The sequence below is a fragment of the Macrobrachium rosenbergii genome, chromosome 39, assembly GCF_040412425.1.
Source record: "Macrobrachium rosenbergii isolate ZJJX-2024 chromosome 39, ASM4041242v1, whole genome shotgun sequence".
Lineage (NCBI taxonomy): Eukaryota > Metazoa > Arthropoda > Malacostraca > Decapoda > Palaemonidae > Macrobrachium > Macrobrachium rosenbergii.
In genome coordinates this window covers 2,375,001-2,390,386 of record NC_089779.1, presented here as the reverse complement: position 1 = coordinate 2,390,386, position 15,386 = coordinate 2,375,001, and the positions used below count along the sequence as shown (strand labels likewise).

The following is a 15,386-nucleotide window of genomic DNA, read 5'->3' as shown; positions in this document are numbered from 1 at the left end:
AATGTTCGTCACTTTGTAGCTTTCCTTCCGAAGTTGAACGTTTTCGAACCAACAATGCACTCTGGTTTCGTATTTCATGTCCGAATTGTTCTGGACGGGACGGACCTAGTGTTAAATTCCCAATTCCAAGATTAATGATGCACGGAGAGCTGCTATGATTTATACTTACTAATAATAGTATTGTAGTACAATTATTATTGTTATTAGTGGAACAATCTGAATAAATGTCATACTATTCAAGAGAAATATAACTTAGGTTCACTTTCATTACTTTGCCCTGCATAGCAAGCATGCAGAAATTTCTAAATAAAATACTAGAATCGGTAAAAAAAAATCACAAGATCTCTTTTGGACGATGGAAAAAACGTCAGCAGTGAAAGGATGTGGACTGACGATTTTTGGTGAGTGAAAATTATTTGAAAAATCATTGCATTCTATCAGGCGAGCGAACTCCAAATCTTGGTGCTATGCTGCGCGTTCTGTCAGTCAAATTCCTATCACAACTTTTTCTTCCTTCTCCAACCAATTTTGAGCATTATAAAATCTAATCGAAGGTTAAACAGCAAAGGTGACACAACATTCCCTTGTAAAGTCCTAAATTCCCTTCAGTGACTTAATTATGCATCTGCTACGTTCATGGACAGTCTCAGTTAGTTTTGCATATTGTACTGGATTCAGCAATGACGTAAAACCTTCCATAACGTTGGTGTGTGCCAATTCAGTGCCTATGTTAATCAACAAAAGCCATCAGAAGGGGATCTGGGAATCCACATGCGCTGAAGAATGTCTTCACATGAATATTTGTTCTTCGCAACGACTGCCTTTTCTAAAACAAGCTTGTTCATGATAAAACACAAATAATGAAGCTTACATTACGTTAACATAACATACAACATATTCATAAGCAGAACTTTTATTCTAATACTAGAATTTTTCCTAAGCTGTTAACAAACGCACACAGCACTAAGTACTAAGTAAACAAGAGTTATATTCGATATGACTAGTTCTCAACTACGAATTCGCAAACATTAGTCTCAACTCACCAACAATATTAACGAAGATGGTGGAAGAATCCGTGCCGTATCTGTTGGTGGCCTGGCAAGAATACACGGCAGCATGGGCGCGGGTGGTTGGCCTGATGACCAGCACGGACGTACGCCCACCGTCCTCCAGCCTCATTTCCATTCCAGACGGCGGGGAGGCTGCGGCAGAAACAGGAGAATTTTAATGGCACTTGAGGCGTCAAGAAGTGTTGCTAATCTAAGCGAAAGATCTTGACATTTTGAAGCGACTACCACGACAGAACATTAACACGAAACGCAGAAAGTAGTTCAAAATAGTAGCCGACATTCGACTTATGGTAATAAGTACAAAGTTCTTCATTACTGTTCTTGGTATGCCAGTTTAATTGGTGATTCTTTACACTCATTTTATCAATAAAGTCCAAAAATGAAACATGATAATTTATCCCTCATCAATCAGACAAACTAAGAGAGTATCCAATTTCATGCTCAATCATTTTTACATACACGAGCTGCCAATGGCAACCTCTCCTTTGTGGAGGCCATACTACAAGGAGAGAGGGCGTCTTCCGTATACAAGTGGTTTAAATAAGTAGTGGGTGAAGATGGCAAGGCCTGTTGAACTGTCCTGTGGGCCGCGCAAGAAGAGTTAACCTCTCGGGGGGTACCGTACGCAATTCTCTCGCATTTTCGGGAAGCTTCAAGTTTCAGGAACTAAGTTCTCAATCTTATGACGTGCGCGCTCTCTCCTTACGCATATATATACTGTATATATATAATATATTAGAAAACAATATCAGCAGTGGGCTGGATTACATCGATCTGATACCTTGAAATGGTTCTACAACGATTTCTTTTCCCGTTGGATAAGACGACTTTTTACAAAACTGGAAAAGAAGGAAATCGAGACGATAAAATCTGCTGGCGTTCCTATAAGCAGCAAAAATAATTGTTACCATTTCAGGTAACTTCTTCACCACTTTTTAAGTCCTTGGTATCATTTGAAAGACGATTAAAAAAACGAAACTGTCTGCATGAACACGGAAAAAGCGAACTAAGCTGCTACGAAACGAAATCTGAATTTACTAAGCTGTGACCCAACGCCGCTCACACAACCCCAAGATCTGTAGTAATTTGCTAAGCATCGATTTTTTGGGAATGAGGTTCGTAGCGGCATGCGCACGCCCTAAAATGTTCACGGGAGCTTATGCAATTACTTAAATTCGCTGACCGGATTCCAGTTGCTGGAAACTGAAGGCGTGATAAGCGGATTCAAAGAAACACCGAGTATTCTGAGAGCACAAGGTGTGGACTGATTCTTTCACCGATACCTCAGGTAGATTTCTAGTTGTCACTCGTGAGGCAAATGTTGAAGGGAATACTAGTAAATGAGGAAACTTTGTATTCTTTATCATAACACGCTGAAAAGTGACTGAAAATGAACCTGGCATGTTGGGTGACCTGTGAATGGCAAATCTGCAAAAGAGCCACACATGAAAAACTTGGGGTGGAGAGAGAGAGAGAGAGAGAGAGAGAGAGAGAGAGAGAGAGAGAGAGAGAGAGAGAGAGAGAGAGAGAGAGAGAGAGAGAGGGGGGGGGGATATCAATGTCATGTTTGCGTCCTGCGATTGTTAAGGGATGGAGGATACTTTCCAATCAAAGTAACGTCACGGAGAGACAAGGGAGTCCTTGGCACAACCCCATGGGTTTTATACGATGAGAATTAAGGAACATTTTAGGAAGTTCATGTATCCTCTAAATATGTGATAAAGGAGGAGGAGGAGGAGGAGGAGGAAATAAAAGAAAGAGAGGAAGAAAATTATGAAAAAGGAGAAGAGGTGCGGGAGGATGGATAAAGAAGTGGATATACGGAGGCAGAAGACCCTACCCCTTAAAAACCGAGGTGTACCCAAAGCAAAACAAAACATGGAAGTCCATTTACCAGAGAGAGCGATGCCATCCCTGGACCAAGCGAAGGATATGGGAATATCGCCCCTGGCTGGGCACCTTATGGAGAGGGTATCGCCAACGGCAGCAGAGACATTAGCCATGCGGTTTTCGACGCGAGCGCCCTCTGTCGAGAGAAAAGGAATAATTAGGCCTGATACCATTTTTCTGGGCATCTCTAACTTGTGAAGCAAAGGAGGATTCCATGCAGAACCTTTAACATTTTGCAGTGAGTAGCGGGGATACATTCTTCTTAACCTCTGTGCAAATGTACAGAAACGCATACAAACACATGCACACACATTATATATATATATATATATCATACACATATAAATTTACATGTATTTACATATATATATATATATATATATATATATATATATATATATATATATATATATATAAACATAAAAGGCTAGTCTACCTTTCTGAAAGGATTTGTACTGTACTGACCAAGAACCGTGAGCGAGACAGTCTTGGAGAGAAGGGGGTTGATTCCGTTGGAGGCCTCGCACAAATAACGGCCGCTATCCTCCGCCCGGGCGTCCCGTATCCGCAGTGACCCTGGTCCCGGAGTTTTGATTCGCCATCCATCGCCCACGACAGACGCCCATTCCTCTACTCCTACGCCATCTGGGTTTTAAAAAAAGGTAGTTTTTGTGGGTGCTGAAAATAAGGATCTTGAATAAAGAGTGGAACAGTACATAAATTGCCGCATGAATTACATAAACATAACACATCAATATAGTTGTAAAGATCAATTTCGTGAGAATGTCGCCGTGCTCCACCAATCTCACCACGACCATTTCATGGTGATCGGAATACGAATACGGAATCGGTCGGAGTAAACTGTAAGGATTCCGAAGACGAGTCTACAGTGCAATAGTGAAGAGAGGAGATTCATTCTAGATAGACATAACAGCTCTTTTTTTCTCTTTTGGCTTTCAACTAATGTTTTTATGTAACTCTCTCTCTCTTTATATATATATATACAGTACATATATATATATTTTTATAAATATTCTGCTGTTCGACCTCTCTGCATTATTTTACTGGAAGTATAATCCTAACAAAGACAAGAGAAGTTTTCTGGGGAACGCAGGACAAGATGCAGGCAGGAGCTAGTTGTGTTTTCAAAATTAACAGTTCCTAATGGCTTATAAGTTAGTATTAGGGACCTATCCAACAGGGAGGTTTTCACCAGGTCACCTCTAGTGAAGGTGTTCTTAGGAGAGTATTTTCCTCTGTACTGTGTATCGACGATGTTTCTGTCAATTTTCAGACTGCTGGAGGCTATTGAAGGAGCACTGTTCATGAAAGCACAGAGACCTCGCTTCTGACCTAGGGTCAGAGAGAACCCAGCCATCTTCCAGGGCACATGTGCACGTCCATGCCCCTGATAATTCTGTTCTTTGTCCCCTTCCCGTCTTTTATTTACTGAGTGAATCTCGTATATATATATATATATATATATATATATATATATATATATATATATATATATATATATATATATATATATATATATATTATAATGAAGTTAAGAGGGTTGTGGCTATTAGAATTACATATATATATATATATATATATATATATATATATATATATATATATATATATATATATATATATATATATATATATATTGAGAAGGAGAGAGAGAGAGAGAGAGAGAGAGAGAGTTACACGAAAATAAAAGTTGAAAGCCAAAAAAACAGTTAAACTTAAAAAATGGGTGAAATAAATTTCGATGCAAAAACTATGAACGTTAATCGGAAGTGTTGATGGGGATATATGGTCTTCCTTTTCTATGGGAAGTTATCTTTTCTAAATGGAAAGGGCAAAAAGGTCCAATCTGTTCTTCACAAAGTCTCATCAGACCCCCCTAAAGTTATTAGAAACTCCTAACTTTAGGAAGAGACCCAATTTGCCATTGAAAAACCTTTCGTTGGCGCAGAGAACTTCTTCTATCTTTTTGAAGCTCTCAGGATACTGACACCAGGAGGCCAACTCCCAGAGTCTCTTGTAGTTCGAGAAGGCGTTCCAATTTGCAACTTCTCTAATGTTACGGAATGGATGTAAGGAAGGTATCTAAATCTGAAGCCATACCTGTGGGTCCAAGGACGCCATACAGCGCTGTCGTCAAAAGTCAGCAAATGGCCGGGAGTGACACGATTGCTGCAGTTTCAAATGTCAGGACGGACAAAAGGGGAGGCGAAATGGAACCATGAAAAATGAGAAGGATGCGTGACATAGATCCAGGTAAATAACAAGAATGAATGAGAAAAAGTTGTATGTGACACAGAGGAAAGAAAACGCCCTAGAAAATGTGTGAAAGATAAACGGGGTGGAAAGCTGTGACCAAAGGTAGGTTGCAGATGAGTCCAATCTGGATGCATGAAACTGCAAACGAAACTTGAATATAACAGTTGGGGTTGATGGAGACATCAGAATGGATCATGAAAATGAGTAAATGAGAGGAATGAAAAAAAAAAAAAATAGGCAATAGCATAAAAATGAACAGCACAGGTAATAATGGGGGAGGTATTATCAGCATCATCATAAGTAACAGTAGTACATTAGTGCTAGCAGAAGCATTTTAGCCAAGTTATTTTTTTATTTTACAGACCACTATCATTTCTAAATTCATAATACACAAGAAAGCCTTATGTGACGTATTAAATATTACAATGTTATCAGCAAAACAAGTAGAAATAAAATGTGGCAGTAATTTTACAGCCCCTAATTGTCTGAAAACACATAATATTGTGGTCTAACTTAAATGCAGAGTAAAATGACGATAAAGAAAAATAAAAGAATTACAATTAACTAGAGCGTCAAAGCCTTTGCCAATGACTTGAGACGAAAATATGCAGAACAGGTCTCGGTGACAATTAAGACCAGGAAGTACAGAAAAGGTCTCGGTGTCAATTAAGACCAGGAAGTACAGAAAAGGTCTTGGTGTCAAGTACGGCCAGGAAATACAGAAAAGGTCTCGGTGTCAATTAAGACTAGGAAGTACAGAACAGGTCTCGGTGTCAAGATCAGGAAGTACAGAAAAGGTCTCGGTGTCAATTAAGACCAGGAGGTACAGAAAAGGTCTCAGTGTCAAGTAAGACCAGTAAATACAGAAAAGGTCTCGTTGTCAATTAAGACCAGGAAGTACAGAAAAGGTCTCGTTGTCAATTAAGACCAGGAAGTACAGAAAAGGTCTCGGTGTCAATTAAGACCAGTTAGTACAGAAAAGGTCTCGGGTGTCACCTGAAACCAGAAATCACCAGTAAGGAGTCAGTGCCCGATCAACGCAAAGACCCAAGTCAACATGACCTAGGTAAAGCAATCCATACAGAATAACTTTCAACAGGCGGCCCAAAACAGCAGAAATATAACAGCAAACACCTTCACAGGGAAAATAGTAAAAGAGCGACCGATTGTGCCTCGTACCACTGGCGTTACACTTGCAAGTGATAAAGAGAGAACAGAAATTTTGATAGGGATGATTTTACATCCATTTTCAGCAAGAGCCTCAGAATTCGAGAACCAGAGGGGGAAATCAAGGTTATCCAATGCGAGAGAGTGATTGGTTAACTTTAATCCCACTGTCGTGTCGTGAGCGAGACCCCTCGCAAGGAACGGGAAAGAAACCCATTTTCCCCTTACAGCGTGTCAATAACAAGGAGTCCAAGTGGTTGCAAATGTTAACCGTATCTTTACTTCACAAGAACGCGACAGAACAAAGCAATATACGAACGATAACAGAAAACATTGGAGGGGAGACTGCCTGTCACACAGAGAGAGAGAGAGAGAGAGAGAGAGAGAGAGAGAGAGAGAGAGAGAGAGAGAGAGAGAGAGAGAGAGAGAGAGAGAGAGAGGGTATGGATATTAGAATACATGGATGGTTTCGACACTGCCGGGAGGGGGTGAGGGAACTTATTGACCTATCAGGTCATTTTCTGGTTATATCAAATTCAGATGACAAGGGGGAGAGTGGCAAAGGAATATAGTATCAAGCATTCGTGTAACTGCACACACACATATTTTTTCAACATTTAGTATTTTCCCCTAACGTGGGGTGGCTCCCGAGAAACTACAGGACGGCGATCACTGTCACAAAAATACTTTAACTGCTGAATCGTGGAGGAACACGTTGCGCAGAACACTTCCACAACATGAGCCGCTTCACACATCAATGGAAAAGATTCATCAATAGGGTGTCGAGCCTCCTACAGACGATGCAGCATTGACCCTCTTGCCTCCCGGATTATGCCAAGGGCATAATGGAGCATGAAGAACTGCCCCTATTAATGTGTCGCATAAAAATCTGGTGATAAACACGAGTCAGCATTTGACGTCACTTTCTTCCATTTTCAAGGTCAAGTCAGCTAACAGGAATAACAAACAAACAAAAGAAGGACGTCAAGAATGAGAAGAAAGTGTCTCATGCTGGTAAGTACAGCACTTCGGGCTTATTATCTACTTAGTAGTTCTTTTTCGAGGCAGTGACATCAAAAGTACCTGAAGTGCCTCGGCAGAAGGAGATTTGGGGAACGGAGAACCGTCACCGGAACTCGTAAGATTCTTCCTTGTCTCCCGGTTCTTGATTTGCGGTGTTCTCCCCCCCCCCCAACACTCACAATTTCATCAGGAACTTCTTAACACTGACTTGAGAGAGAGAGAGAGAGAGAGAGAGAGAGAGAGAGAGAGAGAGAGAGAGAGAGAGAGTCTGTCTACATTCATAATTCTACAGGTTCGCCACGTTTCATTTCACTTGCAAACGAACAGACCTCCTCTTTGTAGGTTGCCGAAAACTCCTCCCTGATTTACGTTTTCTGAGATCAGAAAATTGAGCAGCCAATCAGAGAAGGGAGACAAAAGTACAGAAGTCGATCAGAAGTGGAAATCCATCAGGAAGTCGCGAGGTATGAGGGGATTATTCAGGGCGAGGAAAGAACGGAAGAAAGATGAGCATCTTACAGGAGGGAGATGGTGAGTGATGAAGGGAGAGGCTCGGAGACCGAGATGACTGAGAACACGTAATGGAGATGAAAGAGCTGATTTGTAAGTTCATCGAAAGAAGACGACAGAGGAGAGAGAGAGAGAGAGAGAGAGAGAGAGAGAGAGAGAGAAAGGGCTTATATGGCAGTATGACACTAATGTCTTACTCTTGTTGCTTTACATTGCTTGTCATTCATGAACATAGTTACCGTTGTTGGCTTTCTAAACTTGCAATTTTGTTATTATGTTCTCAATACTTTCTTTTTCTTCACCCAGAGGGTCATTCCATTCGGTGGAAGCTTTCTTGACAGGGTGATGGCCTTCTGACACTGTTCCATATAAATGACTGACTGGTCGTTTTGGACGCTTAAATATAGTATAATCATTACACTCTTGTGTGTAATAATGATGGTCTCAGAGACTTTCCCAATGTTCCGAACTGCTGTTATCCAAACAGGGCGAAACCCCTGTGCAGAATAAAGGTACACTGGTCTGGTGTCAGCTTTGCGACGGTGCGTAACGTCCACCGCGTCGGGACTTACCGTCTAGACCTTTTCGCATAGTAACTTTTGAAGGAGTGTGTACACTATTAATAAAGAACAAAAGCACTGTAAAAGGGACATCCCATTTGTAAAAAAGGTTCTTAAACATAAGGATACATAGATAAGGAGATTCCGTCAACAGTTGATCGCCTAAAGACTGGAAATGAGTTACTGCACTGGTGTAAGGTCACGAAAGCTACTCAGATTTTGATATACAAAAGGAGAACAGGCTACAGGCTACTTACATGTTTTTCGAACGACAGAAGCCTGAGACCTTGAGCCACCGATGATGAAGGCATTCCGTAGAACCAATGCAGAAATTAACTGCAGTGAATGAAAATCACACGTGTGCAGAGAAAACACCTGATTATGTGAGTACTAAGGGTGGTATCATTTCTGAGCATGCAAATGTGGACACAGTGCCTCCACAAATACAACGATTGAAAGTTGGAGACGCATAAAAAGATTAACAAACTAATTACAGGGCACATAAAAAGTACCGAGGTCGTATCTCTAGTCACTGGAAAATAAAAACAAATTACGAGACCATCGTAACGCCACGACAACGGTGATTATCATCATCATCCAAAATGAGCAGATATTCATAAGGAACAAAACGAAAGGACGTGGAAACGAACTCCCTCTATGTGAAGCGAGAAAACAGAGGGAAGGAAAGAGTAAGTAAAGAAGTCCTAAAAGCCAGCAACTCACAGCCAGCCTCCCACAACCTCCAACTACTAGACCTGGGCGACGGAAGTCACTTGACCCCAGGAGAAATGTGTGTGTGTGTGTGTGTGTGTGTGTGTGCCATTCAGTTGGGAGAAAATAATAAACCGACCAAAATCCCTCTATCAGGGGGCGCGGTGATCCCTTTTCTCTGGTTCCGGACCCGAGTTTAATTAATCACGATCCATCTCAAGGGGGAACGGGGTTACCGAGAACCCCTCTCCCCTCCCCTCCTATTTCCCCCCCTTCGGATTTTCTACGTCCCAACCCAGGCCCGCGAATGTAAGGACTCCGTCCACCCCACTGCTTTGGAAGTTGGGGCGTGCGAAGGAAGGGGGAACGTCCCCGAATGCGAGGTCTCTCTCTCTCTCTCTCTCTGAGCTGAAAGGGTGAAAGGGCGGGAAAGGGCTCACTCAGGTGGGTCAATTCAAAGCACAAGTGGGAGGGGAAGAAGGAGGAGGAGGAGCAGCGTGAGGAAATGAGCGAGGGAGGTCGAGAGCGAGGGGTGAGGGAATGAGTGGGCAGTCTTACTATGAAATGAGAGTTAAAAGGTAAAGCCGAAATCCGAGAAACAGATCACGAGAAGAAAAGCCATTTAAAGCAGTGAAAGAGGAAAGTTTAGGAATATGAGAAGAAAGGCAGGGACAAGAGCAATGGAACTATTCAGAACAGACGGGGAACAGGAGAAAGAAAACTGGAATCAAAATAAAGACGGAGAGACGAGGGGGGAAAAAGACTGGAATAGAATGCCCTCACACTTCCATTTCCCTCTCTGCTGCCGAGAACTATTTCACAAGTTCTTCATTGTCGGCGCCGTTATTTCAACCAATTAACACTCTTTCAGAGGACTTCCTTTCTCTCGATCCCATATTAATCATCAAGGAACCAACTGACGAATTCTCAATTTGCGTCTCTTCTCATTTGCTTCCAATCCCTGTTTCGTCTCGTTTCGGAGCCCCGCGATGTTCGTTCCTTCCTTCCATTGCAAAGATTTAGTAGGAATCTTAATCTGTTGATGTGGTCATACTTTTTTGTCACAAGATGATATTGATTTGTACTAGCAATAACTTCTTACAAAAACCTCAACGTGATAAAAAAAAAAGCTTCATGTTAAACTTATAAAAACACGGCGTATTAAAATATAAGCCAGTCATGACATACTATATATCTGTCTATCTACTGTGTATATATATATATATATATATATATATATATATATATATATATATATATATATATATATATATACAGTATATCCATAAAGATGGATTCTCCTTGAACAGGGTAGCTAAGACCAGGGGTGATAGGTAGACTCATGGACCAACTTACAAGGGGAGAGTTTTTGGGTGTAGTTTCGAAAAAGGTCAAGTCAGGTAGCTGGATTTAGTAAATCACTGGGGAATAGGCATACTAGTAGTCGCTCTATATCCTTGTTTGAAGACCTATATCCCTTTGCTCTCCTTCTGCTGGTTCTTAATTGTTTTTCCAGGAATGCTGGAAACTCCCTCCTTGAGTCTCGCCATTTCCTTGGCCTGAGGGTGTATAGGACGGACAACATCCAAAAATTGGCTGAGGGAAAGCAGTTAGCGCTCAGACTCAATAGAGGCAGGACCTCTGATCAGCTAAGTCCTGAATCTCGGGGCATATCTTTTGGAGCCTTGCCACCCACTTGTATTGGGTCACCTTCAATTGTTAACAAAGACACAGTGGATCGTCTAGCGACTTTGCAAAAGTGCACTTGCAATTTGGACTACCTGGTAAGTCTAAAAATAGCAATTAAGTACCAGTGTACTGTTTCTCCCACCCCTCATTTCCTTTCCACATAATTCATCTTCCAAAGTAAATCCCTTGCTGATAACCAGTCATTAATAGTGTGTGTGTTCCCCACATGAACTGAGTTTATTGATGAAATAATCCTTAGCTCAGTGACAGAGAATCACCCCTCCACTCTGATAGACTATTGCAAGTGAGAGAATCTTCCATGCACGAATCCTTACCTGGGGAATTTATTTTCAGGGACATGTTATCTTGTCCCCTCGTGTTTCTGCCACCGACCTACCTGTGAGAAGTTGCCTCAGAAGACAATTAATTCAACCTTGCTACAAGCATGCTCCTGCTTCTGCAACTGTTTGCAAGATAGAATTGTGTAATCACGAGCCAAGGGCTCCCGTTTGCGTTACCAATGTGTAAATATTTCGCTTATTTCTGAAAGCCAGTAATGCGAAGTTGTCTTAATTTTACGGCTGCAAATTTTGTCTTGCTGGACTGCATACCAGTCACGATTTATTTCCCTTGCTTGAACTGTGTGAAATACAGTAATTTAATGTAACTGCAGCTTTCATGGCAACCTCTCCCTTTGTTTTAGATGTAACTCTGAGGTAAGTCATTTTGGGTGTTGCATTTTGTTACATACTTGGTTCTGGGCAAGTGGCCCTTAAGGCCGAAGTCACATCCGATATTCATTCCCTTTTGCCATGCCCAGTCAAATATGTAACAATATATATATATATATATATATATATATATATATATATATATATATATATATATATATATATATATATATATATATATACATTTTATGAAATCGTCAATGTATAAATTCCTTTTGCATCCATGTTACAAAATAATTTCATCAACATTCAGAATAATAATAATAATAATAATAATAATAATAATAATAATAATAATAATCAGGGCCCAAACCATCGCAATCTTGACTCTTGGGCTTTCTCTGACATTCAGTGACTTTTGCTGATCCCCTGTCGTATTCATCTCTTATCCTGCTCATTTATTCTCGTCTAACCACTCATCTATCTGAGCACCCCACCCAACCAATAAACGAAGCCACAGAGAGGAGAAAAAACCCCTAGTCAAAGGAATAATAAAATGAGTATCTGGGAGGAAATCACAATTGAAAAATAAAAACTTCCTCTCCAATGAATCATGTGGATATCATTTGTTAGTAATGTGTGTGAGAGAGAGAGAGAGAGAGAGAGAGAGAGAGAGAGAGAGAGAGAGAGAGAGAGAGAGAGAGAGAGAGAGAGAGAGTCTTCTGGGGAACGGACCCTTTGGATTTATTTATAATTAATGACTATGTTTATCAATCTATCGTTGTAGTGGACCATTATAAACTTTTCTGAAGATCTGAGATACTTCCCACAATGAAAATATCTTTGGATATTTAATAGACAACAATTCCTTTTGTCTTTCCCAACGCAAATGACATTTCCATAATCCTCAAAGGTCCTCAGTTCCATACCACGACATCTCCCTTTGTCCAAAAATAAAAAAAAAGTTGGGAAACTGTTGCAACTCCAGTGCAATCCGTGGCTTTACTAGTTGACTGGTAGCGTATTTAATAATAATAAAAAAGGAATACTACTGAACTATACTACAGGATGCCTGCTGCACCAACATTTTTTCATTGGGACAAAGAAAAAACTGAGTTACAGTCCATTACGCATGCAGGTCATGAAGCCATCAGACTTTGGACAGAATGCCCGCACGTCATAACCCCTTCAGGAGTTAGACCCAGAACTCAGTGTACATAACAGCACTTGCTTTTGGGGATAACTCTGATGATGCATCAGGTTCTGCATGCCTCTGGTCTAGGTGTGATACATTAGGGACTGATGTACCTTGGAACTTGGAATTTTGTGGGCCTACTTATTTTCCTGGAATTCCACTGCTCTTAGGACTAAGGCTTCCAGTGTGGTGCTACCAATTAGGAATATTACACGCGTTCTTTTAGCAAGATAAACAAAATCATAGTATTCTGGACTTCACATTTAAAAAAAAAGGTTTGAGGGAGGACCACCGGAGGCACATCTCCCGTGGGACACAGCATTCTCATCATGCTTGCAATGACTTTCACTTGTCTGTGCTTATGTCCCCAAAGTCCGTCAGCTTGTTTGTCAGGCATCACATGAATTTCAAATCTTCTATTGTCCTGCTTCGTTCCCTCCAGTCAAACAGTACCCCTTGAACAGGGCTAAAACAAGAGCAATCGTCCTCTGAATATAACATTTTCTACAACATTTTCTTTTGCATCGTGACCCCTTAATCAGAATGGCTGAATCTTCCACCCTCCTTAATTCCATCCTTCTTGTTAAGCATATGTCCTTTCATCATGGCTAATGCGGAACAACAGCTACCCCTCTCTCTCTCTCTCTCTCTCTCTCTCTGTCAGTATACTTCTTGAAATGCATTGTCTTTGTTACACTTTCACACTTTTATTTTCCCTGTTACATATTCCCTGATCACACCAGTAGATAAAAATGGGTTTATTTTATGGAGACTTCAGCATGAACCTATACAACATAAGTTGCTTTTACAAAGTATCTGTCATATATCGCAAATATATAAAAAATACAATTGATATCAAAAGAGAAGGCAAACATTTGAATGAACAAATGTTCAAGAGGAAACAAAACATTCGTCTGCAAGAAAGAAAAGGCGAAATTATCGAACTGCAAGAGAGAGAGAAAAGAAAACATCGACTCATAAAAAAGAGGAAATCAAAGCCTTAATATGACCAAAAACGATGACATTAACAGCAATAAATAATGCAAGCAGACAAAAGCAACGCATTAACAGACCGAAAACTGTAAAATGTTATTAAGTACAGTAAACGAAGAAAGATAATAGTGCATTACTAGAACCCGAACAAAAGTCTAAAATTACAAATGAACACAAAATCTCAAGAAACTCCCCCCTTCCCTAACAGTCTGAAGAAAGCTAACCCCACCCCCAAAAATAAAAAGGGGTCTTTTTCATGCATAGTCAACTTCTGGGGAACAAAGACCCATAAAGAAACCGATAACATAGCAAAAAAAAAAAAAAAGGGGTAATGCAAAACGAGAAGTAAAAGTCCCAGGGTAAGGAAAATGAAACGAACACAAAAGAGGCCGAGATTGGATGGCAGGAGAGTCGGTGTGTACTTAGTAATAAGAGTTAATGTTTGAAGGCAAAACACTGGCCCAGCGCAGGCTCCCTCATCAGGCCTGCTGCCAGCCCAGGTAATGTTTGCTTTTACATCAGCTAATTACTTTGGCTAGACCCCACTCAGGACACCATTACGTTATTTTTCACTCAAAGTCTAAAAATTCTCGTCCGGAGCAACGGCGCACCACTTTCAGCGCACCGCGTGGGTTTGCCATTATGTGTTTCTTGATTTTTTTTTTTCATGCTCGCGTGCGAGAGAGAGAGAGAGAGAGAGAGAGATTTCAATTGCTTCTTACATTCAGTAATGTGAGATTAAGCCTACTCTGCTTGTTTTAAAGAAGCACACCCCTAAAGTATATTACTTGCGTGAAAATAGTGAGGATGGGTCTGTCCCAGCTCCGGTAAATTGATGTGAAATCGACAGACCTCTGTATGTATGGGGCGGGGATGGACTTACCTCCTACTTCGTGGTCAGGTGGTTAACGTTAGCTTCATTCTGCCACCCCGGGTGCAAGTAAGACTCTGCAGAGCCGTCAGATTTTCTTCATTTGAATCTACAGCTTTGTCCCGACGAGCGTATCCAAAACGTGAGAAGAAGGTTAAAATGCCAATATGGTTTTTACAAATAAATAAAGAAAAATATATATATATATGTATATGTATGTATATATATACATATATATTCTTTCTTTATTTGTAAAAGCCATACTGGCATTTAAACTTCTCGATTTCGTCTCACGGTTCGGATACGCTTGTCGGGACAAAGGACTCAGATTCAAATGTAGAAAATCTGACTCCTCTCTCTCTCTCATGTACACACATGTATATATATATATATATACATATATACATACATAAATACATATATATATAACGTGTGTGCGCGTGCGAGAGAGAGAGAGAGAGAGAGAGAGAGAGAGAGAGAGAGAGAGAGAGAGAGAGAGAGAGAGAGACGCGCACATAAACCAACAAAACCACATGGAAATTAAATGCACGTGCAAACGAGTGGTAGGGTGCAGCGTGGCTCCGAACAAGAATGAACACAAAAAGAAATAAGCCGAACTGGAAGTGAGCGCGGCTTCTGAGGGACCTTTTTCTTACTTATCCGGGGGCTGACAAGAGCCAGGAATATGTGCGTACACGCCTCCATTAGCTGAAGCTGATGGAATTTGTCAGTACCTTTGGTCATTCGTAGGTACTCCTA

General features: G+C 40.8%; 1 protein-coding gene across 12 annotated transcripts in view; it reads right to left on the bottom strand.

The window, feature by feature from the left end:
* LOC136825636 (cell adhesion molecule Dscam1-like) overlaps positions 1-15,386 on the bottom strand; it is a 483,321-nt gene that overhangs the window by 32,129 nt on the left and 435,806 nt on the right. For all 12 annotated transcript variants that reach the window (XR_010849384.1, XM_067082260.1, XM_067082254.1 and 9 more), the window contains exons 14-16: positions 3,426-3,605; positions 2,965-3,096; positions 1,044-1,202 (exon numbers count right to left, since the gene is read on the bottom strand). Coding sequence is in view for 11 of the 12 variants with exons in the window: in XM_067082260.1 (XP_066938361.1) it covers positions 1,044-1,202; positions 2,965-3,096; positions 3,426-3,605 (471 nt within the window). In the remaining variant the exon portion in view is untranslated. The remainder of the gene's footprint in view (positions 1-1,043; positions 1,203-2,964; positions 3,097-3,425; positions 3,606-15,386) is intronic.